Source organism: Echinococcus granulosus (assembly GCF_000524195.1).
Source record: "Echinococcus granulosus chromosome Unknown EG_S00099, whole genome shotgun sequence".
Taxonomy (NCBI): domain Eukaryota; kingdom Metazoa; phylum Platyhelminthes; class Cestoda; order Cyclophyllidea; family Taeniidae; genus Echinococcus; species Echinococcus granulosus.
This window is the reverse complement of record NW_020170479.1, coordinates 78,058-104,267: the sequence shown is the minus strand read 5'-3', so window position 1 is coordinate 104,267 and position 26,210 is coordinate 78,058. Positions and strand designations below refer to the sequence as shown.

At 37.9% G+C, this 26,210-nt stretch overlaps 1 protein-coding gene across 1 annotated transcript; it reads left to right on the top strand. All coding sequences in view use genetic code 11, as the record gives it.

Annotated features, from left to right (window-relative positions):
- Positions 1–642: 642 nt before the first annotated feature.
- On the top strand, positions 643–26,210 carry EGR_08219 (hypothetical protein; the record flags this gene model as incomplete). The annotated part of the gene is made up of 30 exons (XM_024497468.1): positions 643–898; positions 1,802–2,481; positions 3,426–3,642; positions 3,717–3,922; positions 4,098–4,239; positions 5,749–5,894; positions 6,590–6,747; positions 6,909–7,107; positions 7,252–7,868; positions 9,890–10,112; positions 12,163–12,359; positions 12,711–12,912; positions 14,207–14,410; positions 14,597–14,698; positions 14,791–14,984; positions 15,111–15,312; positions 15,586–15,631; positions 15,861–16,009; positions 16,479–16,577; positions 16,962–17,054; positions 17,882–17,980; positions 20,781–20,855; positions 21,125–21,193; positions 21,862–21,909; positions 22,410–22,508; positions 22,693–22,799; positions 22,864–23,883; positions 24,410–24,702; positions 25,806–25,839; positions 26,165–26,210. The coding sequence occupies 30 exons, from the start codon at positions 643–645 to the stop codon at positions 26,208–26,210; spliced, it is 6,222 nt and encodes a 2,073-aa protein (XP_024348109.1).

Here is a 26,210-nt window from a genome sequence, read left to right as displayed (position 1 = left end):
ATTCAAAAGTCGCTCTGGTGACTAAGCAGCGAAACGGCATTTGCAAATCAAGCTAAAATGATTTTCTTACCGAAAGTAAGTACAGGGAGTTCGGCTGTCAAATTTGAAGACTCAGATAGCAATAAACGATCCGAAAATGTCCGTAATCTCTAACTTTACTGCCTTATTAATCCAAAATAGCTAAAATGCTTCCAAACAAGTTTTTTTCGAATTTTCACTTGACTTTATTTTAGAAATTTTGGGCGGATCCAAGTTACGTTGCTAAACGCGAGCTTGCACTTCTCACAGCCACTGTCTTTGTGAGTTTTCGGGAACTTTAGGCAGTTTATCAGTTGTTTTTCAAAAAACGCTTCCAAATTCATCAAAAGTAATAATAAAAATGACCAACCAAAAGTCGGGTTAATTAGTTTAGTTGCTTAGGTAGTAGATATGCGGTTGAAGGAGATCCTATCGGTGCTAGTATCAGCCAGCTAAATCATAAAGTACACATTGTTCAACTTGGATGCCGATCCACATTCATACCTTCATGCATCATCGGTGGACCCAGATGACTAAGATGAAATATCATACTGATGATTGTCCCACGAACAGTTGTTCGTGACTATCACATGCTAAGGGCACCGTAAAACAGACGTTCCCGTGATGCAGGGTGAAGATACGAGGCGCAGCAGTGAATTGACCACACCATTTACTATAAAGCCAAAGGATGCATCCAAAACACAAGCGCATATTTCAAAGGACGAGATGGTCCTGGCCTCAAAATCTCTGATGGAATTGGATGCTACTTGTGATAAGCGAGTGGGTGCCCAACTTCAGGGTATTGGGAGGAGACGAGGCACCAAAGTAGTTGAAAAAGTTAAAACAAAGATCTCACTACTTTTGAACTTTGAACAGAAGAGTAGGTCTTGATATAGTAGTCCGAAACCACTTAAATAACCTACCTTACACAAGCTGTTTTAAATAGCTTTTAGAATTTTAGTTTTTTGCCTCTTTCTAATCAAAATTTTTGAATGGTACTTTTTGTATGTTACTTCCCTAGCAACAGATTTTACAAGAAATAATTTTCAAAACATTGAGGAGAATCGCTCTTAGCCTTTTTTCCATTGCAAACTATCTCAAAGAACAACCGTCGGCCAACTTTAAAATGTTAAAGTTCTTTTTAACTAGCTACCTTTAAATGGGTTTTCGCAAATGAAAACTTTGTCAAATAGAGATCTTTCCTCCAAAGACCTTTAGCAGCTTTTTTTGCTTTGCTTTTTCCTATTGAAAGCTCTAAACTTGTTAAAGTCAATATTGTGCTGAAAAAATTTTAATTTGGATAAGGGAGGAGAGAAAAATTCCTCTATTAAAAGAAGATGACATGCTTAGTAGATAAAGTCGATTGAGTTGATAGGCACTTAAAATGAAAATGGGAGCTTCTTACTTGAGTCCGCTGTTTCGGATTACTAAAGTCAAGTGCACAAAACCAAACCGAGGAGTTAAAATCACAAAGAATAGGAGTACAGCTCTAAAACTTTTGTAAAATTAGCAGTCAGCTCTCATCTTTCCGTAAATTTCTGTTACATTTTTTTATAGTTGCCATTGGAGACCCTGGGCATATAACCAGTGATGAAATTTTTTGTTAAATTGTGGCAAATTTTTAACATAATATGGGAGGCCTTATGTACTCTTTTATATCTTTTAAAAGTAATTATTTAAATTAACTTATTCTAGTACCAAATTGTGGTTATTTTTTGTTATCATTGCTGTATATTTTGATGAAAATTCAACAGTTGTTTTAAGTATTAAACACACGTTTCAGTCCGAAAGAAACGACCTGATGCCAAAAAATCAAAATCAGAATCTACAGAGTCTTTCACAGAAGTATCAGAAAAGGAGGATTTTTTCAATGATGATGAAATGAATAGTGCACTACTTCTCCTTGAACATCATTTTGGCAGCAGGAATAGAACGGCACTGAGGATCTCAGAAGCCCTAAATCGTAGCAAAGTTGCATCGCGAAAAATCAAAGCCTATTTGGGTGAAGAATCAGCCTCCATCTTTCTTCGTACTATCACAAAACCACGCTGGCTAATGACTCTTTTATCAAACGCTCTGGGTTCCGCGAAGTCTGCTTTAAAGTTTATGGAGATCTATCGAAGATCTGAATTTGAATCCAACGAATACAAAGATGCCGCAGCAAGATTGATAGAAGCGGCAGGAAATGAGAATTTCGTGAAGGCCTTTGTGCAAAAATTTGCAGCACTTAAAGAAATTGTGATAAATAGCCTGAGGACGCAGCTTGAAATAAGTGCAGATGAGGTAAACCAGATTATTGTAGGATGTCTCGGGGGTGCTAAAATTCCAATGAGGAGGATGGAGGGCCTGACCGGAGCAAAGGTGGAGATTATTCAAGGGCTTCTCAATGCTCTCAAGCGCTGCGAAGAAGAGGAGTTGGAGACGTACTTGGGGATCCTTAGAGATTGTATTACTGGAAAGTTGGTGGGTCTTTGTGATCATCTTTGCAAATTATCTTTAGTTTAGGAACCTCGAAAGTCAGCCCCACATTAGCGATGTTGCTGTAAATATGCTGCCAATATTAGATACTTTTACCGATTTAGTGGGCTTCCTGTATTTGGTGAAAGACATTTAGACATGGGACTTTTTAGGATCCTGTATAACGAAAGTGTAAATGCATGTTTTTTGCGAAATGTGCAAAGGAATTTGAGAATGATATCTATGGCAGATGAAAGGCACTTTGAGGAACGACGACACTGATGCAAATAGGCTATTTTGGTTTCAAGATTTTGAGAATGCTGCGCACCAATAAACACAAAATTTTAGATAGACGGTAGAGCAACATCTTCTCAGCCCTTCCAAAGCCTTCATAATTTTCCAAAACTACAAATGTTTTATTTTTAAAGACTAGCACTAGAATTTAAGGGCTAAATTTTGTATTACAAAGTGCAAAAGTTCAATTTTTATATCAGAATTGACTTTGTAGCTACTAAGAATGCATAAAAACCAGCACTATCCACAGCATTTTTAAAGCAAAGTGTGTTTTTCTAGTTCACTAATTTCAATACATTCCAAAGCGCAATTTTTGATTGAATGTTTTTTGTTTAGTGACAGACTACAGTATTGCCAAGTTCATTTTCTGTTTGTTTAGGAAACTCACTGGTGACCATGTTTGATAACCCCCAAGATTCGACATTAGATCAAATTTGATCAAATATAGTTTCCCTACAATTCTTCACTTTTCGGACAAAGAGTGGGAGATGTTTGCTGCCCAAAAAAAACAGTCACGAAGAAAAACCTTATTGAAAGCAAAAGTTTTATATGCATTTTTAGCCGTAGTGATTAAATATATTATCATTCACAAAACATTTCAGTGACTCTCTGCAATATCACTTTTTTGAGGAGAATTATGCTTTTCCTTTTTTTAGAAAAGCGATGAGGAGACAGCTAAGAGACTATCCCGCATTCGAAAGCGACAGAAGGAGTTGGAATATCAGATCCAAAAGCATCAACAAGGTTTGCAGGAATATCGACACAGACGCAGGACACCCATTATCATCACAGTGCCTACAGCGGAACCAATACCTGGCACCATCGAAGAGAAGACTCCAGACCCAAGTGCGATTTGTCAGGAAAAACGAAGGAGTAAGAAGAAGTCAATGAAAGTGGCTATCACATATATAAAAGTAGACAGAGCAGGTCTGAAGGAATCCACACAGAAAGCATCAGTGAAGACAGCGGCAGAAGTAAAAAGGCCGAGGAAGAGGTGGAGGAGTCGATAGATGAAGAGAAAAAAACTCTCCCTTTCTTTGAATCCATTGAAGTGGATGAATTATCTAGTCAGATTACCCTAACTAATGAGATTATCGATGAAATTCCTACGCGAAGTCCAAGTTTTACGGGAGGGTCAGTGCTTTCCATGGAGGTAGGCCTCATAGATCCTCAAATTCAATTACGAATTTAGCAAAGCAAAGGCTTGGACAGATCAAATAAAACCAACACCTTAATTAAGCTAAATCTCTACCCAGCCTTCTAACCAGTTGTCTAGAAAGTTAATATAAGTCAAAGATTAAAAGCCATTTACCCTTCTACCAAAACAGGTAGCTGATTTGGTAGAAGATTTGGCTGTTTCCAATCGACAGGCCTCAAAAGAGCCTTCACAGTTTTCGGCCGTCAAAGGAGAGGTAGCGAAATTTGGTCCTTCGAAAGTCACCATGCAAGTAACTGGACTGACAGAGCTGCGTAATTCCTTATTTTATCTTATTTAATGGAAGAAATAAAACAATTCGCTGCTTTGGCCTAGTCTGATGATCATTTCATTTCACTTGCGTTAAAATAGTGCCTGTTTTAACCCGCGTGAATAGGTGTATGTAACTTTATTTATATTTCAGCATCGGATATCTATTTTATCAATAAGAATCCAGGCGACATCAGCGGTACGAAATTTTTATATAAATACTAAATTTTTTAACAAATGCACTTTATCAAACAGTAGCCGGTCAGAAAATTTTGGGAAAAATATGATGATGAATAAGATCAAGCAGTAGAGTAAACAAATTTGAGGAATTTTGGATAACTGCCTTAGAGTCGGTAATCCTCTTTTATCGGATGAATCAGCTCAATGAAACTAGTCTTTCGAGGCTCCTCAGCTTTTTTTTTCACCTTTAATAGCACTGCACTTGTAGTGCCTACATACCACTAGCCTAATTAAAGCAGGTGACATTGTGCATGCGCCCTCGTTTTCAGCTACAAACAAGGCTCCTTTGGTCTATTGAATGATAATCATAAAATATTTTCTATTTTAGAAGTTCTGCATCAGAGTGACATTAGCTCTATTGATACGAGACTGAGTAAACGGGTGAGTATGTGCCAATCATTTATTTCAGTTTTCAAGCACTGACATTTGAAGTGGCATCAATCTGTGCAATGTTTTTGTTAACCTGTTAACTGGCTTAAAGTATGCCAGCACTTTGGCTACTAGAGTCACATATGTGACGCCCAAATTTTCCTTCCCCAATCTGGTATATGGAAAAGCAACTAAGGAGTTCTGATGTTGGTCCATTTGCGTCCACGACCATAGCAGCAAAAGCAGTAAGAATTCGTTGTGGGACTACCAGTAAATATTTAGGCTTTTCAATGCAACTAATTACACTCATCTTGGCCGTGCTCTAGGTTAAAAACCTTTTACTTTACGCACTATCAGGGAGAAAACACTCCTTCAAAATGCCGTCTTAACAAGATTTAACGTCCTACTTCGCCCTGGAGATGGCATAGGCTGTAGGTCGGAATGAGACTTTGCTGATAGTATGGAGGAGAAGGAGGAGGAGGAGAAGGGAATATCATGAAACCAGGATGGTGGCCGAAATTTGTAAAGGCTGTAAAGCTTGTGTAGTTAGCACGCTTGCTACTAGCATTGCACGTGACTCTCCAAAATCCCTGCTTGAGCCTGGATTTTATGCATAGATGAGAGGTACTTTAAAGAAAGTAGATTTGAATAAAAGGGAAGCCAAAATGAAAGCACGTGGTGCCATACTAGAATAAAACAATAGTAACACTCTGATAGGCGACTTTTGGATTCCAGGGTTTTGATAGCAGGTGACCTAAACATCTTTTCCGCTTAATTCATATAAGAATGCATCACGTGATGCTCCTACTCGGTTCGTTCATTAATGGTAGCTTCAGTGATGTTCGCTGGGAGGCAGACAAATAAAGTGTTGTAAACAAAATGAAACTGCTACAAAAAGACTTCAGATGGGAAAATTAGGTGGGACTGGCATCAAGCCATGGAGGACAACAAACTGTATGAAGACGGAACTGATCGTGTAATTAATACGCGCGTCACTAGTGCTACACATGACGCTTCAATTTTCCTGCCTAAACCTGCAAATCACGCACAGGTGAGATTTGCTTCAAAGGAAATGAATTCAACTGGAAAGGCAGTCAAGATCACAGCAGTATACATCAGGCAAACAGCGTCCTCCAACGTTTAGTACAAAACGTGTTAATGCGATTGAAGATCCAAGGTTGACAAATGTTATAGAAGGATTTGATAATTGTAAATTCAGCTTCAGAGTAAAGCCACCTGTTAGGTTGGGAATCCAAAATAAAAATGACAAGCAGAGTTTAAAATTTGTAGGTGTTAGTATTGTGATGTGGTTGTAAATACGATGGTTAATTATAGCTCAAATTCCCAATTATTTGATTCTAACTAGGCTTTCTCTTTCTTTTTAAAGGAGACCGTACTGCTTACAGTATTTTACTCCCCATAGACGTTAGGTTTTATATCTTCGAGCAACAAAATCATTTGGATATCTGCATAGCTCCTTTCAAAAATTAGTTGTGTTATTCCATTTGTTTGGCTATGGTCAAAAGGTTGATTACATCACTTATATAAATATGAATATAAGTAAACTGAATAAAGCACAACTAGAATAGAATTTAATTTGAAAGTTTGAGCCGGCTATAATTGGACGTTCAGGAGATCACGTTCCGACCATTAAACTAGCTAAAACATTGCTTTAAAGGCTTGAATTTTGCATTCACTTAACATACCGACATATATGAATTCGTAAATAACTATCTGATCTTTTAGGTAGAGGAATTAAAAAGAGCAGTGTCATGTGAAGGTTTCCTAGAACCCTACATTGGGCTTGAACCAAATCGAATTGTTCTGGTCCTCCTTCGCTCTGCTATCAATGCAAAGGCCGTTCAACTCCTCGAAATGATTGATCTAGCTGGCATTTTGTTAAAGTAAGTCCTTAAATTACATAATGGTGAAATGAACAATATAAGACAGCCCTGATTTGCGTTGATAAGAAGACATTGTTGAATGTACTGAAAACAGCCCTTGAACTAAGAAATCGCATAGATGTTAACTAATCATAATTGAGAGTCTTCTCTCAATTCTTAAGACACTTTTTAGTCCTGGAGAGCGTGAGAGAGACGGTGAGGCATATGTGGGATTTGCTCTACCGAAAGATTGTCACCGAAGTGCGCACTAGAGAACTTGATGCTGGAGAGAATGCCATTTACTTGGAGGTCGGTCGACGCATCATTAAACAGCTCAAGCAATTAGGGGTCAACACATACCGCTATCTGTCCCATCTTCAGGTACATCTCATGCTCCTTGTGATATATTTTGTTTCTTGGCATATTTTCCACGCATAAATGTATATCACATAAAAGCGTAATTCCTCTTTGAGCTAATGTTTTTGATATTGATACTACGCTTGTTATTTGTTCTTCTAAATAAAGGTCTCAATGATGCGAAAATCCATTACCGATGCAATTGTCAAATGTAATGATCCCTTTCCAAAAATCCCAGTGGTTCCCAATGTTGATCTTGGTGAGCTGCTGTTAACCACCACGGAGACAAGTCAGAAGAGCCTCTCCAGCTATGGCCAAATCATCCAAAACTTCCGTTTTGCTCCTGACGGTCCAAAATACATCAAAGAAGCCTTAGAAGAGACCGAATCCACCTACTCCATGTCTACTCCATCCTCTAGTGACATAGAAAGAAAATCACCATCCTCCTCATCTACCACCTCCTTTACCATCTCAGTGGATCTTCCGCTAGCAGAAAAACAGTCGACCATCACAGAAGGGGAGATGAGTGCCGAATCGAGTGAATCAGAGGTGGTATGGTTACCCAGAATGAGTAAAGGCATACCATCCACATCGACCGCTGCTGAGAACCCGTTTGTTGATGTTGAAACATTTGAAGATGTTCCAGAGGATATGTTAGCCAAACGGCTCTATGAAGCATATGGGAGCGAACTACAAGAAACTCGATCGAGTCTGATGAGGATGGCGCAAAAGGTAGTGGAGAATCCGGCGGTGTTTAATGTGGCGGAGTTAAGGTCGTCACAAAGGTAAACATTTGCGTTTTTTCTAAGCGTTACATAAATTTTCACCTTTTCACTATAACGTTGCAGTTTTGGAGGTGATTTGAAAACACACGTCTGCTCACCATCACAAAACTATGACATAATGGTAGCTGCACGATATCAACGGCTAATGATTAAACTCCGAAATTCGAGGCCTGATTAATCTGAATAATGAATGGGAATTTAAAACTGTGATCTATGGTAGAAGGAAAGTATTCGGTTCATTCCAACTTCAAAGAGGATTATACTTTAAAGATGTAAAGAACTTGGGTCATGTTTAATAAACTTAAAATGTCACCAAAAACTGATAGGGATTTTGATTTAAAGGTGTGCTTGACTTCACTTAAACCTTTTGCAAAAGTAGGCAAAGTTTAACAAGAGCTTCGCAGCCATAGTGGCTACCAACACAATTACATATCTGGAGCAGGTGCTATAAGATATCATCTGTGCATAATCCACCATCCTTTCTTAAAAGCTTTCCACAAACTATCCATTAAAAATTTTAGGCACTAGAAAGAAAAACTTAACAACACTTGTTCTTGCCTCTTTTTTACCTCTTCACTGTCTATTTCCTCCGCACTTGTGCTATGCCAAAATGTGATTAATGTAACTTGAGGGAAAATAAGCGCCATAGAACGGAAAGGATTGATGAGTGGCTCCCTTCCACTCATTTTCCCTTCCATTCATTTTTCTCCACCCTCTCCTCTCTCCCCTCCTAACCAGCTAATGTGCAGCCACCCTCACGATTCAGTCTTATATCTATTTAATCCAATGAATTCTTCAGCTGCATCGACATGGCTGTTTTTGATAAAGATAGAGGAAGAGAAGAAGAAAATGAGTGTCTTTCTTACACTATTTTTAAAAGCCTCTTTTTCGGGGGATAGGTCTCAGCTGGAATTGTCTGGCCCTCTACATGTAGGGGATTCTGACTATAATCCGCACGTACACACACAAAACATGCACAGTCTTTTGAGGGTGGAATTGTGCGTGCCTCAGAAGTGTGAGGTGGATTGTGGATGGACTGGTGGAGGATAGTCAAATATGCAATTGTTAGCCTAGCTTGGGAATGCAAAAAACACTTTTCATCACCGGCCGGTCAGTCATTCTAAAAATAGCGTTTTACAGAAGATGCAAAATTAAGTCAAGAGGGAGTTGTCTGTTGACTCTGAAGCTGCTTGTCATCTATTAGTGAATAGGGATGAGGCTCACTTGCTTAGCTTTTGCCACGAATCCTCCTTTGGTTGTTTTATGATCACTCGATATTTTAGTATTGAATCACTTCAATCGATGGTGACATGTAATTCCTTATAATGGAAAAAAGTAGTTTGCTACCAGAATAGAATTTTATACTTATTCCGGATCTTGCATTCAGCTACCATAGACTTTAACGTCTCTAAACGCTACAAAAATAACAAGAAATCTCTGCTGCTTTGGTACCTAGTCAACTTTTATTCCTAGAGTAAACAAGCTCAAATCACATCCATCAGGTTCACAAGACAAAGAGCGCATGAGGATTAAAATAAGCAAACCATCAGAATGCACAATAGAGAACGCCAATGGTTTGTAATGAATACATACGCAGAATCGCACACAGGTGGAAAGTCATTTTAAGTACTACCTTATACGACCGAACCTTTTGGTCACTGCGAAACAAACAAAAAACACCAGGAGGAAGCTAAACAACCAGCCAGCTATTGAAGATTGCTAGAATTGTACTTATGGGATTTGTGGATTCAGTGAGTAGAATTGATCTGAAAAGAGGCTTCATCAAATCAAGTATAATGGCAATCATTTGTATTCCAACCTGTGGCAACTCCGTAACTTGTAGGCACCGTTCTTTAAGGTATGTGTGTAAAATAACGTCTAAGATAAACAAAATTATACCGAATGATTTACTTATTACAGTATTGAAAGGAGCAAGTCTACTTAAGTACCCTCATTTTAACTTTTGATACAGCTTTAAGAAGCCCAGTAAAAAACTTAATTAAATGATTTTTTTACTGCAGTCTCGATCTTGAGAGCATAGATGCGATGGAGCTTGGGCGAGCAGTGGTTAAAATTATTCAAAGGTTGGAAGATGAGGAGGAGGCCGCAAGGCTCATGGGAGCATCCAGCCCCGAGATCGAAGAGGTAGAGACGCTAGAGACGCGATTAGAGAGGACCCGTACCCAAATTAATCGAGGTCGATCACGCAAGACGGAAAAGGAGTCACCCGGGGAAATAGAATTCGTGAGTTTGATTCTGCACCAGCCCTCTTGAATTTTTAAATCAAGAATTCGCTCTTTAAGTGTGTCAAATTTAACGATCTAAAAATAATTTGGTTGCAACCTTGAACTTATTTTTATCTATTTCAAGATACGTCCTCTATATTCACTGAAATATACACTTTCAAGCACTTTGACGCCTATCACACATTTTACTGAGCCTTCGTTTGTAGCGGTTTATAAATTAGGATTTCATTTTGCCATAGAATCTGGAAAATTTAGTACTTTATCATGGATTCTAATTCAATATTAAAGTCTCTCAACCATCATAGAAGACTTAATCTCTGGTTTTGATTTAGCCTAATAATCTTTTCTCCTATTTAAATAAATTGCATAAATTGATCAAAATGAATGCTCAAGATTTTAGAATTTACCGCTCGGAAAATTCTTTAAGCGTCTTTACCAGGAAATCATCACATAGCTTTAAAGCTGTCTTTGCACTCACTAAGCTTTTAAAGCATATCATTTGCATGAAATATGCATCTTACAACTAACTAGGCAGAATTATTTGGAAAATTGAGGAAGAAAATAATCAGAATGATTTATTGTTTTGGTATAAATATTAGGCTTACGCTTACCTGTTCGACTGAGAAAAGGAAATGTAAATAGAAGTCGGTAATGAGTAAATGAGTAAATCAAGTTAAGCAATAGGTCAGATTAACCAAATATTATTAAATAACTTATAAGATCTTATCGTATCCACCCCAATAAAGCGCAACTGCTCATTTAGCATAACGTAGCTGGCACTTTTTCTCTGTAAACGTGGTATAAGTCACTTAATGAAAATCTTTTCTAGCAGAAGCTATTTTTTGTTGTTATAACTGTTGCATTCTGTGTCTTTTCTGAAGACGAGAGAAGTCATGATCATAGGACAGAAAACGTATTAATGATAAGCAGAAGGGCTGGAAGATACCGGCATAACCCAGAGGCCATGCCATCCAGTGGAAGTACAAGGGTGAAGCCTCTAGCGCCCTTAAAATCAAAACAAAGCATAACCTGACCCTCACGTTCTTCAGAGCGTCGTCCCCGATTTTTTCCGTAGTTAACCTTTTGCATCAATCATTATAACGTGGTCGGTGCTGTAAGAAAATACCCGCGAGCCAATCGCACCAGTCACCGAATTACTGTGCAACTGAGATATTTGACCTTAATGTCCATCGCCTTTCCTAAGAACAGCATCTTAAAACGAGTCATCTAATAAAGGAAGGGGTTTATAACAGTGACGTGGGAATTAGGGGTCGCGTTTGTTCCCATTTACTACTTTGTTCCCGCTTCATTGCTTTAAGCCATATTTATCTACCTTCCTGCGTTCTATCCGGCTTGTTGAGAGGTGAAGAAGGCATTGCGTGCTCACTCAATTGATTTCTTAACACGAGTACTGTAGGCAGCTCCGTTACGACTGATTCAAGATGGTTTGTGGCTATGGCTAGTTCCAATTTATTCGTTAATAGCTTGGCTGCAGGACATGAGACTAGGGCAGTTGCCAAAGGTAGGCGTCAGCTCCAAATTTTCTCCTCGCTGTAGCATTTGCCTTTATTCCTTCACGTTAAAGTTTGGTATTCGGGGAAAAAAATCCGAGTAATTGGTTACCAATGCATAGCCCTAAGTCTTTTCTCATGTCAAAAAATTATTAATACCAGGGCAGAAAAGGTATTAGCGATAAGTAGAATGGCTAGGGGCCGCTGGCATGTGCCGGCGGCCATTAATCAAGGCGGAAGTACATGGGAGAAGCCTCAGGTGTCCACGAAACTAAAAGGATAAGTTAGGCAACTAATTAAGGCATACAGCAAACTTGTATTTCAATTGATTAAAAGTGTAATCTTTTTGACATTTTACGTTCTTGACAAAAATTGATGCTGGTTTTTGAAATACGATGTTATTATTTTGGTGTCTTTTTTTGCCGTGACAGAGGTAAATTAATGTTATACCACTGCAACTAATGTAAAAATGGTTTAGATTTTCATTTATTCCATCAAAACCTTCTTGGACAAGTGGATACACATCTTTAATTTTAGATATCACTCACACCCCCTCTACCTCCCTATCACGTGGATGTGGCGAAATACCAACTGCAGAATATCATCGAGGAGCTGGAAATGAGCCAAAGAGATCAACAAGATTTGAACACTCTTGAGAGAATTCTGTGGATCACCATGCCAGAAAAAGTAGCCGACCGTTACGAGCTCTTCATGCGTGTTGCAGACTTGCAGAGGTATAAACCAACCTGTAGTTTATGAAGCTAGAGCCAAAATCCTACTGTGAGAAAATAATGAAAGCTGGCGATAGTTTTCAAATGCGTAATTTTATTAGCTGCTTAAGAATAAGAACAAATTTGATTTATCAAAATCTTTAATTTGACTATTGTACAAGCCAATATCCATTCAAAACAATGGTTTATTATGCAACTGCATTTTTCAGATGTGATCCTAAGTGAAGGATATGCAAAAGATTTGGGTTATTTATTTCTACAAATTCGGAATTGAACGAAATCTTTCGATATTTTAGCATATAAGTTTGATATTCCAATATTTAAGAGACCAAGATCAAATTGTTTTGCATCTAGACGCGGCCAATTTACTGGCGAAGCGCTGAAAGTTCTTCTCGAGTCAGTTTTGGTGGAGGTTACTGACCTGTATACCCTCCTTGACCCCGATTTTGAGATTGAAGATGAGCAACGGTTTAATATTTACGATCAAGTGCGTACTAATCTCGATGTGCTTTGTTGGTTTAAGCTCGATGTCGAGGAGTATGAGAAACAATTGCAAGTAAGTTGCATCTGCCTAACTACTGATTGTTTTTAGACAAAATGTCTGTAAATAGAATAATGTCGGCAATCTTTGCATTATGCAGTTCACAATATGTAACAAATTAGGCTAAAATTGATTAATATAACTACTTAGGTCAAAGACTTTTGACCATATTGCACAGTAAAAATTCTTCCCCAATTACTGACAAAAATGGGCAATTTAATTTGGTCTTCATATTATGATGCTGTTGCCTCAATCTAAATGTTTGCATTTTGTAGGAATATCCAGAACTTATGCAGTTTGGTGGAGTAAGTTGTCGGATTAATAGGCGTTAACTTTGTTGCTCTTGATAACCATATTCTGAAGCCCTTTCTGTAGACCTTATTTCCAGGGAACTTTGAACATCCAATCCTTCTAAAAAATACAGGTGATTATCATTTAAGTGTCACCCGATTCATGTTTCTCTCGCTCACTTTTAAATTATTGCATTTATTTGTATGCATTTGAGTTTAGAGGTAGTAGTACCTAAAATGTTAGACCTTTTCCCATGAGGTAGGTGTTTGTAGTTACCTAAAGAATTATGACTGACATTATATAATCATCTGATTTGTACGTGAATAAAAAAGCGAATAACTCGATTTGAAAGCTGAAGTATGCAGAAGATATCTGCCTACAGACAAGGTGGACATCTATGCCACAAAGTTTAAAGATAGTTCATGACTAGTTTTGCTTCACTTATTAATAGCCTCCCTTTAGAACATGAGATTAGGGCAGTTGTCCATGGCAAATGTTATTTTCAGACCTTCTGCTAGGAGTCATCACCATTTCTTCCATCTTCAGCTTTAGCACTTCTTCCGGCACGTTGTTTCTTAAGACCAGGTTTGCTTTCTGCTGCCGCTAATGTTGGGCCTTGGGACTTTCCTGAAAATGAAAGAAAACGTTGTGCTTAGGTAGAGTATATTTTGTCGGTCTACAGAAGGGACTAGGTCTCTTGGCATGGTCCAGAGTCATGGCTGCTCGGGGAAGGCACAATGGCGGAGTTCCTTAAAGGTTCTTCGTTAAAAATGCGAGTTAAACTAGCCATTCACGCATTACCTTAACAATAAGTAGCCGATTTTGAAGCTTCTAAATTTTTGAAACCACCGTAAAAATGCCAATTGCGAAAGATTATGCCTTAATTTCCTGTCCGTTTTAAGATGACGTACAATAATGGTGTGCTTCCGGTTTAAAGTGTTTTTCATTTATCCATTTGAAATCGCAACAAGAAACAAAGATGTGCTTACCTCAGCGGTACTTGCATCACATACCCCAGTCTCTGACAAAATTTGTGGACGCGAATACACCCCAACCGTGGCATGCGGTAACGTTTCATGGAAGAAGGGCGGACTCAAGGTTGGGCAGTGCTGACTCAGAGGAAGAAAGTTTCAAAATGTCAAGTGAGCCGATTAATGAAACAATTCAATTTGCACCCCTTTCTGATTCACTTACGGAGGAAATCAAGGAGCGTTTGCATGATGTAAGTTATGAAGAAACACTGCAAAGTACAGGCTGGAGAATGAATTTTGATCCTGACAAATATTACTTTTACAAAGCGTTTTATTTTGTTTTAGCCCTCTATTAACCTAAGTCTATTCTGTAATAGGAAAATGAAGCATTAGTTTGGCTACTACGCAGACATGAATAAATTCTTCCTACTTTAAAGGCCATTTTTGAAAGAACTTTTCGTAATGAATTGGTGCCACTATACAAAAAATTCAAGGAAGTTGGGCAAGCAGAACATTCTAAGCAGTTCTCCCTGCTCAAGGTAAGCATACTCATGTATAATATTTTATTTGACTGCACTTAAAAAGGATGCACCAAGTTCCAATGGGAGGGAGACTGTTTACTGTCTTGTAGAAAAATCTCGAAGGCGAAATTTTTTATGAACTTTCCCCAACACAGAAACAGACTAACAAATTGGAGGCATTCATGAAGTGGAGAAAGCGGAAAATTGAAATGGCTGGAACCACAGCGCGATGCCTTTTTTCAATTATGCCTGAGATTGTTGATCAGGACAGGGAAGTTTTCCTTGAAGTCATCACACTTATTGAGTAAGAAGAGTAACAGTTTTTACTGCAGTTTTATTATCTATAAACACCTAGCCATCTTCTCTTTAACATTTTACTGGTTAGTTTAAAGTAGGTTTACTATTGCATTCCATTTCCCTTTTTCAACAGTGTTCATGCTCTCAGTGCTGAAGTTGCAACGCTGTTTGTCAGCAGCACATTGCAAGATTTGCTTGATCTCATGTTGATTGCGCTAAATAAAAACGATTTTCAAAAGGATGAGAGACAAATGGCTTACAACCAGTGTCGTGCTATGATGGAGGTTTTACAGTGCTTCAGTGTACCAATCAAGGAGTTCACGAGCAACTTTGATGTAATTTTGACGTTGTGCATACCCATCATTTGTGAAAGTTAATGCAGTACCTCATTTTAATTAACAAATCACCCTCTCTAGCTGCAAGAGCTCTGAATAACCTAATACATTAGTAGAATAATTAACCTAAATATTTATTACTTTGTGAAAAACCATTCTCATTTTTATCTTCTGAAAACAGTACTGTACAGACCTGGAGGACCAATACAAGGTTAGTGAAAATAATTAATATGTGACTTTCTAAAAAAGAAATGATCAAATTTTCTTCTTCAGGAAATTTTCGCGGATGGCAAATTCCCAACAATTGGTGATGATTGCGGTGGGTTAGATGTTAGGAAAGTGGCAAAGATGGAAAGTCTATAGGTGTTGAGACACTGATGCATGATGCAAAGGCACTGTAAAACGATATTCATTTACTCTGCTCTGTCATTTAGCAGGCAAAAGTACGAAAAATAGTTGCCTCTTCACTTGAGATTTCGTTCACCTTTAGATGTCACTGGAGGACATTACTTATCAATCGCTAGATCCAGTTGTTTACTCTTGTCTAGAATTCTTCGTTGAACTACCTCAAGCATATATTCAAGAACTGCCGTTTGAAGTGCTGGATGCCGTTGGTAGGCGATTACGAATTGAGGAGAGTGAACGTGAACCTCTCAAAAGCTACCTGGAATACACTGACTCACAAGCATTCGTCGATGTAGGTAGACTGAGTGATAGCATAGATAAATACTTAGAAAAGGGATGTCGATAGACTTTATCATTCCTGATTGACGCTAAAATTTGCTTATTTTTTGTTAATTTGTTAAATTAAACTGCGTAATTATACTATGATTTTAAGATCGTACTTGAAGAAATGAAACAAATATGAGTTTGTACCTGCAGGTCGTCAAGAGAATTTAAAATACTTATAAATATTTGGCTGATAAGTATTCGTTTTTTACTTAATTGAGGAATTTTGTGATTCTTAATGATATTTAATTAGATTAAGTAGACATTTCTACCTAATTGCCAAACCAGTAGTAAGTAGTAGCTACTCAAAAACGGTAATTAATTTAGCACGAAATTATTCCTCAAATTTTGCCCGTAGACTAGTCTTGGTGAGAATATTAAACTTAACACAGCATTCTACGTCGATTTTAAAGTATTTTTTCTTGCTTATTTTACAGCAAGATAAGTATGACTTTGAAAGAACACGAGCGTTGGCTGTTCACTCCCTAAGACTCCATCCCCAGGATGTAAATGAAATCATAAAACACGAAATAGAGGTACCTACTTTAACCTTTTTACCGCACCACCTCAACATATAAAAATGAACTAGCAGATCACGAAATAATTTAAAGCTGACTTACTGACTGTGTTATGGCACCATCTCTGTTGGTTTGAGAGGTCGTATATGTCAAAATAAATAGAAAGTAGTCGGCATATTTATGATAGTACATGAGTTTTAAGAAAAAAGTAGGTCTTTAGTTGTTTTTTACTAACCGTAGATTAAGATAAAACCAATCATTTAGTCATATAATGTTATTTTAATAGAAAGTTATCTGACTGCAATAAATATGATACGCTTTTGGATTAAAAAGCTATTGAAGAAGTCAGTTGACTGCACTGACTGCTGCCTGTACTGCTGATTGCACTGTTGTTTTACTTAGGTACTGGAGAAAAAGAAACTCGAAAAACAAGAAAGGAGCAAAGTGAGAGAAGTGGGTGCTACGGACGTTGAGAGGGTCATAGACAGGTGGCTGGTACGTTGAAGTGATTTCGCCTTTAAACTCCCATTGTTGAAATAACTTGCCTAGGGCGGATAAAAATATACTCGACTATGACGCGTATAAACAGACAACTTCATTCACTTAGCTAAGGGAGCTTAATGGAGACAAATTTTAGTTACGTTGATTGTCTATGTCTTAAACCCCACTCCATTCAATTTTTCTGTGCATAAAAATGGCAGTTAACATTGTTTAAATGAGTAAACAATGATTTACTACATGCAGGGGTAAGACGCATCATTTCTTTGCAATCGCAATACCTCTAAATTCCTCATCATCATCACTTTTGACTTAAGATTAAATAAATAAGCATCAAGAATGACACGTTTGCACTTTATAAACATGTACTACCTTCCATTATATTTCAAGGCGGTAAAGTGACTAATTTTCCCATAAGAACACAAAAATTTTATCAAATGTAGAGTTTTCGAGCTTCTGCAAACCAAGCGTCCACTACGTCATCTCCGGTACGTTTTTTCACATTCCTTGAAGGTAAGCTTAAAGCCTTTATTCAGTAGTTTGCTGCATAACTTTGCTATCACAAAGCTAGAAATACTGCCACATGGTGGACTTTTTCATTACTGACTAGGTATTTCATTTCCAATTAACTTCTTTATTGGTTGCACATAAACTGGTGAATGCTTTTTCACTAAGACATCTGGTGCAAATTCTGATACACTGGGAATGTTAAAATTTTAGAGAATCACAAATTGTGTCAACATCAGATTTCCATATTATATTGTACCGGCGCAGCTAAAATCCATCAAGTTATTTAGAATAATTATAAACTTGATGTCTAACAGCTTTCACAAATGGGATTCCAGAAAATAAGTACAATTTCGAAGACAGCTGCAGCGCACAAATCTCAAGTATCAGAGATAACCACCCCGAAATCCTCTAGGGTAAGTATGAATGTGCCAATGGATATGTTTAGTAGCTTTAAATTGCGTGATAATTTTTAGAAAATGAAATATTTCTGGAGCAAGTTTGACTCACTTTAATAAGGAATGTTCATAAAGGGACTGTAGTATGCCATGAAATTTGAAATAACTTAAGTAAAGATTGCTATTTCTTAGCTTATTCTCATAGGTACAAATTTTTAATAGTGTTTTTGAATTTCCTTTAAAAACTTAGAGTGACAAAGAAAAAGAAACAAGCAAAATTAAGAAAGTCATGATTGCCAAAACGAAATCCAAAGGGTTGTCCGAAGTGGGTTTGCTTTGTTTATTTAATCCATAATGCGAAATCAAAAATCTGCAGAACAAATTGTTGCAACTTGTAGAATTGCTGGAGATTTAATAAGCATTTTGATCAAAAATCCATCACTGCTTAAATATTATCCAATCAGAATTTTCGTAAAATCAAATTATTGTCCAACCAGATTTAAGAAATGTTTAAGGATGCATTTATAATATAATGCACAATACTTTGTAAGAAAACCCATTTTGTGCACAAATGCTTTAAGAGTTGTTTCTACTTTTAAGAAAATCATCAATTGAACTTTGCTTGAATTTTAGAAAGGTTTAACCAAAATTCCCGTCGACCGTGGTGAAGTGGTAAGCGAAGAAGCCCTGGTGTTGCGTACATGAGAGCCAAAATTTAAAATTCCACTAAAAGAGCACTTTATGGTAAGGCGAAATTAGCATTTTTCATATTTGGCGTCATGCCTGTTTAATAGAATGAAATCGCTTCTGTGAAAATTGGCAAAATGAGGCTACAAGTAATTAATGGCATATTCAGATTTCTTTTCAATAAATTTATATCCTCTATTATTATCTCTTAACTGATTTCCTTTCGATATTAAGATCCAGTTCTGATTGGGAATGTGTTCTAGTAAAACCTAATCATAGTTCTAGTAAATAGCATAGGAAATCGTTCTACAAGGTTGCTTTTTAGAAAATATCTGATCTCACACTTTATTTGTTTCAGTTTTCTTTTGGGAAGACCGTGTATAGTTTACGTTCCTCATTGTTGTTAGAAATAAATGTACACGTTAGTTATGTGGAAACCATTACTTGATATGTATTTGAGAATATGGAGCACACGGGATCATTTCTGAAGGAGAAAGAAGCAATGATACTAACTAGAATGTGACTAGAATGTGACCCAGAGACTATTCCGCTCGCCGGAGGCACAGTGTTTGTACCCTTTAGTGCCGATGGAACCAAATCGCAGAGCTAAATACACCATTTGAGAGTCGCCTTCGACGCTTGTCTCGGTCAACCTCCCACGTCGGCCATCACTGCCTAGCTAGTGTTCTACAAAACACACCCACGAACCATCCGCACCAGTCACTGGATAAGCGTACAACTAAAAAGATAGTTAATCGCAACTCCACTGATCCCCTTACTAATTCTCCCTTTTATCGAGTATTTTTCCTATTTGGGAATGGTACTGTGGGAAGGAGGAATGTGCTGACCACTTCGCTAGTCGTAAGAAGACCAACCTAAAAGCAGAATCACTTACTAAATGACGCGGTTAGTAAGAGTTTCGTAGGATTAAAGCTTTCCATCTATCCCTCCTTGCCGCTTTGTTTGCCATGTCTGTGTGTCCAGGTTCTATCCAGCTTTTAGAAAGCCGAAAAAGATATTGCCTTTCCACTTATTTGACAACTTCATACGAGCTCCATAGACAGCTCTGTTACAGACTTTCCCAGCTAGCGTCACTTTAGTTGTTAATAGCTTACCTTCAGAACGCGAGACTGAGGTAGTTGCCGGAGGTAGATGTCATTTTCAGACCTTCATCCGCATCATATGTCTTTCTTTCGTCACGTTAAGATTTATCACTCAGCTGTGGAATTTTGAGACAGTTGTCCTTTAGAATTGGGCTTGCTTTCCACTACTATCAGTGTAGCGCCTCAAGTCATTGTTGAAGACGTTAGAAGTCGTAATACCATGGCTAAAATTGTATTGGTGGGCGTAAGTACAATGGCCATACTTTTCAGTGCCCGCTAAACAAAAAAGAAGAGTAAAACAAACAATCGAGTATTGCCTGCATCCGATACACTCCATTGTATTCGTTCAATTCCTAAATTCCTTTTTACAGGAAGTGGTCCGCACTATTTTAATGCCATCAGCAGAAGTACTGTCAGGGGAAACGAAAACGGAGGGGGTAAATAATAGCCAATTTGCACTAAGTTTAATCGGAAAGCTATTAAAAGTTATTCTCTCCCTCAAAGTTCCCCACTTCGGCAACTGTTTATGGATGGTTTTTAGGAGGAGGCTACCAGACTTACCCTAGCTACATACGAATCTACGGTAAGACTGCGTTTCTAAAGTTCTTTTATTCGTTGTATTTAGTGCGCGTTTTTTAAAAAATCAAGGACAAGTAAGTTACTTAACTTATTTGCAAAGAAAGCTAGGATAGTGGTGCTAAACATTAAGAGTTAATTACATTTTAAGCTAGCAGTATGGATTTTTTTAAATAAGGAAAAACCCTGCAAATGATGTGAAATCCAACTATTTTCTATATCAGAAAGCATTATTATTTGAATAAATGAAACCCAATTTAAGGAAAAGTAACGAGAAGAATGTGTAAAAATCCCTAAGCAAAATAGTTACTTTTGTTTTTACAGTCTCGAACATTGCTTGGTGAATTTATGCGTATTGTACATTTTAACCGAACAGTAACAATCGAATCGCCTCTCCACTTTTTGCTCATCGTTATGATAAAATGTTAACATTTGTGTATTTTCTCTCGCAGGATCAACAAAAAGAGATATCAACAACTGTTGATCTATTTCCTGATGAGGTTTCACTAATCTGCGACACGGATACGGTAATTTAAACACAAAAGTGAAAAGTTTATCAGAAAATAAATAAATTACAGTTTATCATTTTACATGTTTGCGGCCAAAAGGCGGTATGCAGAGAACCATATCTTCTGAACTAATCCTTCTTCTCACGCAAAAGTAGAACCTTTGTTTAAAAAGTAAGGTCACGTGTAAGCAAATGGCATAAAAATAGGTACAATTTTAATGTCTGAGTTGTAATGATGGTTAGTTTTGTTCTAAAACTCCGGTAGTGATGTGCCTATCTAATTCTTAGGAAACTGAGAGGCCTCGGATGAAGAAATTATACACTTCACCAATTACACCGAAGCAGCAATTGGAGAGTGTGAGTAGTAATCCGTTTTTATGTGTCTACAAACTGCTTCATTTTAATTGAAAATTAGTGCCAAAATTCAAAATTGTGCTGTGTGAACATTTGAGAAATCAGTTTTATGGTCATGAGAATTGAGAATAATGTTCCGAGTAGAAGGCAAAAGTGTTTGTACCAAACCTCTGAAACTCTTCCAGCCCTCACAAGCAGATGTAAAATTCATATTTCTTAAAAGAACGAAATATCAGCAGAAATGCTCCAATTAGTATAGGATCCAACTGCTTTTGTGCTTTACCATATACAATACATAAGTAAATAATCGAATACGTCAACTATAATTGCATAAACCCAGATTTCAGAAGATCTGTCTCATGTCCTACCTGGCTCGACTATGCGTTCAGAAAGGGCAGATTCCTTATCGGTTGGTATTTTATCTCTTAATTTCATTTAAATGTAAATTTTGCACCAACATTTTTAAAATTCGAGGACATTAACCAAATTATTGTTAGACAAACTTGCACCATTTATGAGTGCTTAAAGGGTAAGAATAAACATCTCATCTCTCGCCCCCAAAATACTAATTACAAAAAGAACTTTGAGTGAATGCTGAATTTTGAGTCAGTAGGGTGCAGTAGATGCGCAAAGCTCCAAGCAACTTATAATTTTCGCAATTTTTATTTTAGATTTCTGAATTTCCGGAAATTCCATCTACCCATGTTGTAGATGTTGAGGTATGTACTTCTTTTAAATGATTGCGTAAAGCTAAATTAAAATTTAGTTGTAACAAGACTTATTTCAATGCCTGAATGCTATTCAAACCTCATGACCTCCTCCTTTTAAAATCGAAATATGTTTGGCCTGTGTAATAGCTACAACAAACATATTAAAAGTTAGAGCTGTTGGTACCCGCGTTAAACATGTGGCACGTGTTCTTCAACGCTTTATGGCACCCGGTTGAATAAATTCGCTTTTCACAGAAAGCTAACTGAATTCAACTAATGATGGAAATATTTTAGGCTTAAATTCAGTTGTGCTAGCTAATCATTAGCTAAGAGCCCAACAGTAAACTTGTTAATTTTAGCATAAATTTAAAGTAAGCAATAAATTTTGAAATACTGGGAATATTTTGCAGCAATTAATGATTGTACATTACTTTGAGTGGTTTCATTTAATGTCAATTTTTGAGTATTATCCGCTTAAATTACGCTCTCCTTTTTTTTACTTTTGCAAGAAAGATATTGTGAAGCTGCTGGAGAAGAATAAGGAGCTAGAGATTCAACGAGAGAAATGTTCACATCACCTGGCAGCGATGAAAGCGGCCAAAAGGAGAGTGAGTTGATGTAGTTAGTTTCACAGGATACATAAACAATACTTGTAAGTAAGGAAAGTATGAAACATTCGTTCTCCATGTCATTTTGCCTTTTTACTCCTAAAATCAGTACATCTGGCAAGAACCTTTGTTTGAGCTTGAAAACTCCAATCAACTAAAAATAATGGATTTTGTTCCATTTCAGCTCTCTGTTATCTACGAGCGACTAGCGGATGTATCTGCCACGGCTAAAAGGAAGGCTTATGATCGGACCTCGAGACTGAGGCAGGAGGAAGGAGAGTATTCACATGAGTAATCTTTTGTCTGTCGTCTCATTATGCTTGTAAAAATTATTCATGATTTTCTTACTTTTCAGGGAATTACAAGCGCGTAAAAGCGAAGAGTCTGAAATTGCCACTTCAAAAGCCGCCCTTGTTAAGGAGTCGCTTAAAGCGGTATCGAGGATCTCGAGATCCACTAAGGTTCCTACAGGAACGAAGGAAAAGAAGATAAATAAACGATCAACAGCCAAAAGTGCACCTCCAAATCAGCCTCCTGTATTACCTTCAATTCATCCTCCTACATTGCAGCTTAAATTGACCAAAGTGGTAGGCGAACCTCTACCTCCGGTTATACATAAATTCTCGGAGATCGAAAGCGTTTACAGTGCTTCTCCTCTTTCACCTCCTCCACCTTCCCCTCCACCTTCTGGCCGTACAAAGCTACCTCCTCTTTGGCTAGACCAGCAGAAACGTTGGCGAAATATTTTCTTACATGGAAGTGAAATTGGAGAGGTTAACGTACCGAAAGTACAGGTGATTACACCCGTAGACATGACGATAAAGAATATTCAACCATTGAAGCTAGTCAGGGCACGTAAAAAGTATGTGGATGAGAGAGCGAGTAATGTAGCACGAGTGACTGGACCCGTAGAGACAGTAATTGGTGAGACCTTAACGATAATTTCACTTGAAGAAGGACTGTCAAAGCAAATGGCACGTTGGTTTAATCGAATCAGCCAGAAGGAGATCACGCGCAGGGGGATTATTATTCCTCCTTCACCAAGTCGAATCGCATGGCAAGAAATTCCTGATTTACAGGCGGTTATTCGATTTCCACGCCCCTTAGTGATTTCAGCCGTGAAGAAGGAATCGGGGGCGGTGGAGTGGAAGGGAGAGATAGGGAATGCGCCGAGAGTAGAAGATTCCCGCATGGAAGCCAATCACCACTTCATTACGGATAAATTACGGATAAATTTGATATTAAAGAAGTTGAGAATGCAGTTGAGTACGCATGATCTGGTTGAGGTGATGATTGATCTACACACGGGTCGGGCGGGCAAAAAGACAAGGGACACTATTGAAGCTGCTTATGAGACTATTAAGGATCAGAAGTAGTAAGTCTCTGATTCTTTGCCAAACTGAATGGCATTATAGCATTCCATTTTACCTGCGTACAACTAAATATTTCCTTCCCTTATTATGCAAAATGAGTGATACATAGATGGTTCTCTTTTCACTACGTTTGAAGCTGCATGGTTGAAAGCTGACCGTACAATGCAAGTTGATGAATTCCCTTTCCATACACCAATTAATCTTCCCGATTCTACAGTAATTAGACGGAAGGGAAAAAGAAAAAATTTCTACTTTTTTTCCATGCGTAGGCTTACTTTTAATGTCTATAAAAGAAGTTATTTAAAATACTGGTGTCTTCCCACTTCCTCTGTTTTCACGTCATTGATACAGCAATCACGATCCTTCCCAATTTTGGAATGAACCTTACCTCAAAACCTAAAAAATCATACATTTCTGATAAAAAAACAATGATTTGCTTCTTGGTATTTTAATGCAGTTGCACGCAAAGAAAAGACGGTAGAAGGAGAGATCACCTTATTTCCCAACTTTGTGTTTGTTCCCGTGAAGCACGCACTTATCGGATGAAGCGGCAGAGAAGTGTCGTCCGCAGTGTCGCCCGAACGACGTGCCATCAGTGGAGTGGAAGCGCATCGGAGCAGATGTGCGCTCCGCCCATCCCTTTGATGAGTTCTCGTTTCCCGGCTACTTCACTGCTGATAGCATGGGGGATGGCAAACCGGCTCACTGCGAGCAAGAAAAAATGGTTCGACTGGGTGCTTTTCGCAATGATCTCACCTTCGATCGGATCAGTCGACGTGCAAATATTATTGGACGTGTGCGCACCTATGTGCAGGAGAGATGTGAGCTCTTTTGTATCTCCCTTCCTAGCCATCGTTCTATTTATTATCTACCAACTATTCCCCTATTTTCCTTCCATCTATTCATTCACATATCCATTCGCATTTTAATAAGCCTACTCCGTCTACTTCCAAATTGTCGATCATCTATATCTATGGCTATCTAGCGATTTATCTACTTTTATATCTATCCTTCCATCCTTCCGCCCATCAAGTATCCATCCAGCCTTTATTCATCCTCCGATATCCATCAACCTATCTCTTCACCTTCCAACCCTTTCTGATTGCATGTCATCAATTCATTTCTGCGCACCTTAATCTGAGTGGCATTTCACGACCTACTTCGTTTTTAAAAAAATATCCTTCGGTGGAATAGGAAGTCTGAAACTATTACTTTCAAGTCCTGTGCTCATGACCCAAGCGTTTATGTTAGTATTCGATCAAGACCTTTATTTCTAAAAAAAACAGTGCATGTGGTGGGTTGTTTGACAACTCTCACAGAGGTCGATGACTGATAGTGGTGGCTAAAACATTTTAAATAGCGGTAGCAAATCCCTTTCATGACACCAGAAACCGTTACGTCGAATGGATTAAGGATAATATTAATATACAACCCGTGGCTTCCAAACTTTCAAATATGTTATACTGATGACATGAAATTTATGGTGCTAGTGGTTCTGCAGATATTCTCCTTTTCCTGCACTATTATGCACGCGCCAATTACTTATCTGGTGGCGGTTGGGCATCTCCTTTTGTATTGATTATATTTCCTTAAATCTGGCATTTGCATGGCACACCGGGCACACCATGGACTGCGAATAACAGGCTGTGACGGTAATCTACTTTAATGAAACTAATTTGACACCTGGCAAATATATTTAATTGAATGATTTTTTTGGAACCCAATTTAAACACTACTGTTAAACAAGAAATTTCAGGCATCTTCAACGATTGCATCTCCTTTTTTTCTACAACCGCGTATTAAACAATTGCAATAAACCAACTTCTCCTGTCTTTAACTGATTCATACATTACTCCACATTTCGTACTTTTAACAGACATTTCGTACAATTTACGACCAACCAATTTCTGCTTCCTCATTTTAGCCTACACACGGATTAAGAAATCTCTGGCAGAGTGGTAAGCACCTACGTTAAATTTGGCGACTTTTCCAGTTTAAGTCAAGCTTACTTCCGATTGCTGATTTTTTATAAGTGCCCATGACAAAGTGACCCGCTTCACTACTTTACCCTTCATCACTACCTCTAGCTTTCCACATAGAAAGCCTTTGATTGCACCCTCTACTAAAATGTATAGAATAGGGAGTTCTTAATTTAAAACTGCAATTTTTGTCAGCACGTCTTAGTGGGACTGAAGGACATAAAGAAGTGCCTTTAATCGCTGTATATATCCTCTTACAAATCGAGGTTTCCGCCATTTCTTCTACTTTTCATGCCACTTTTAGCATTCAAGTGTTCAACTCGCGACTGAAGAATGAGGAACCACAATAG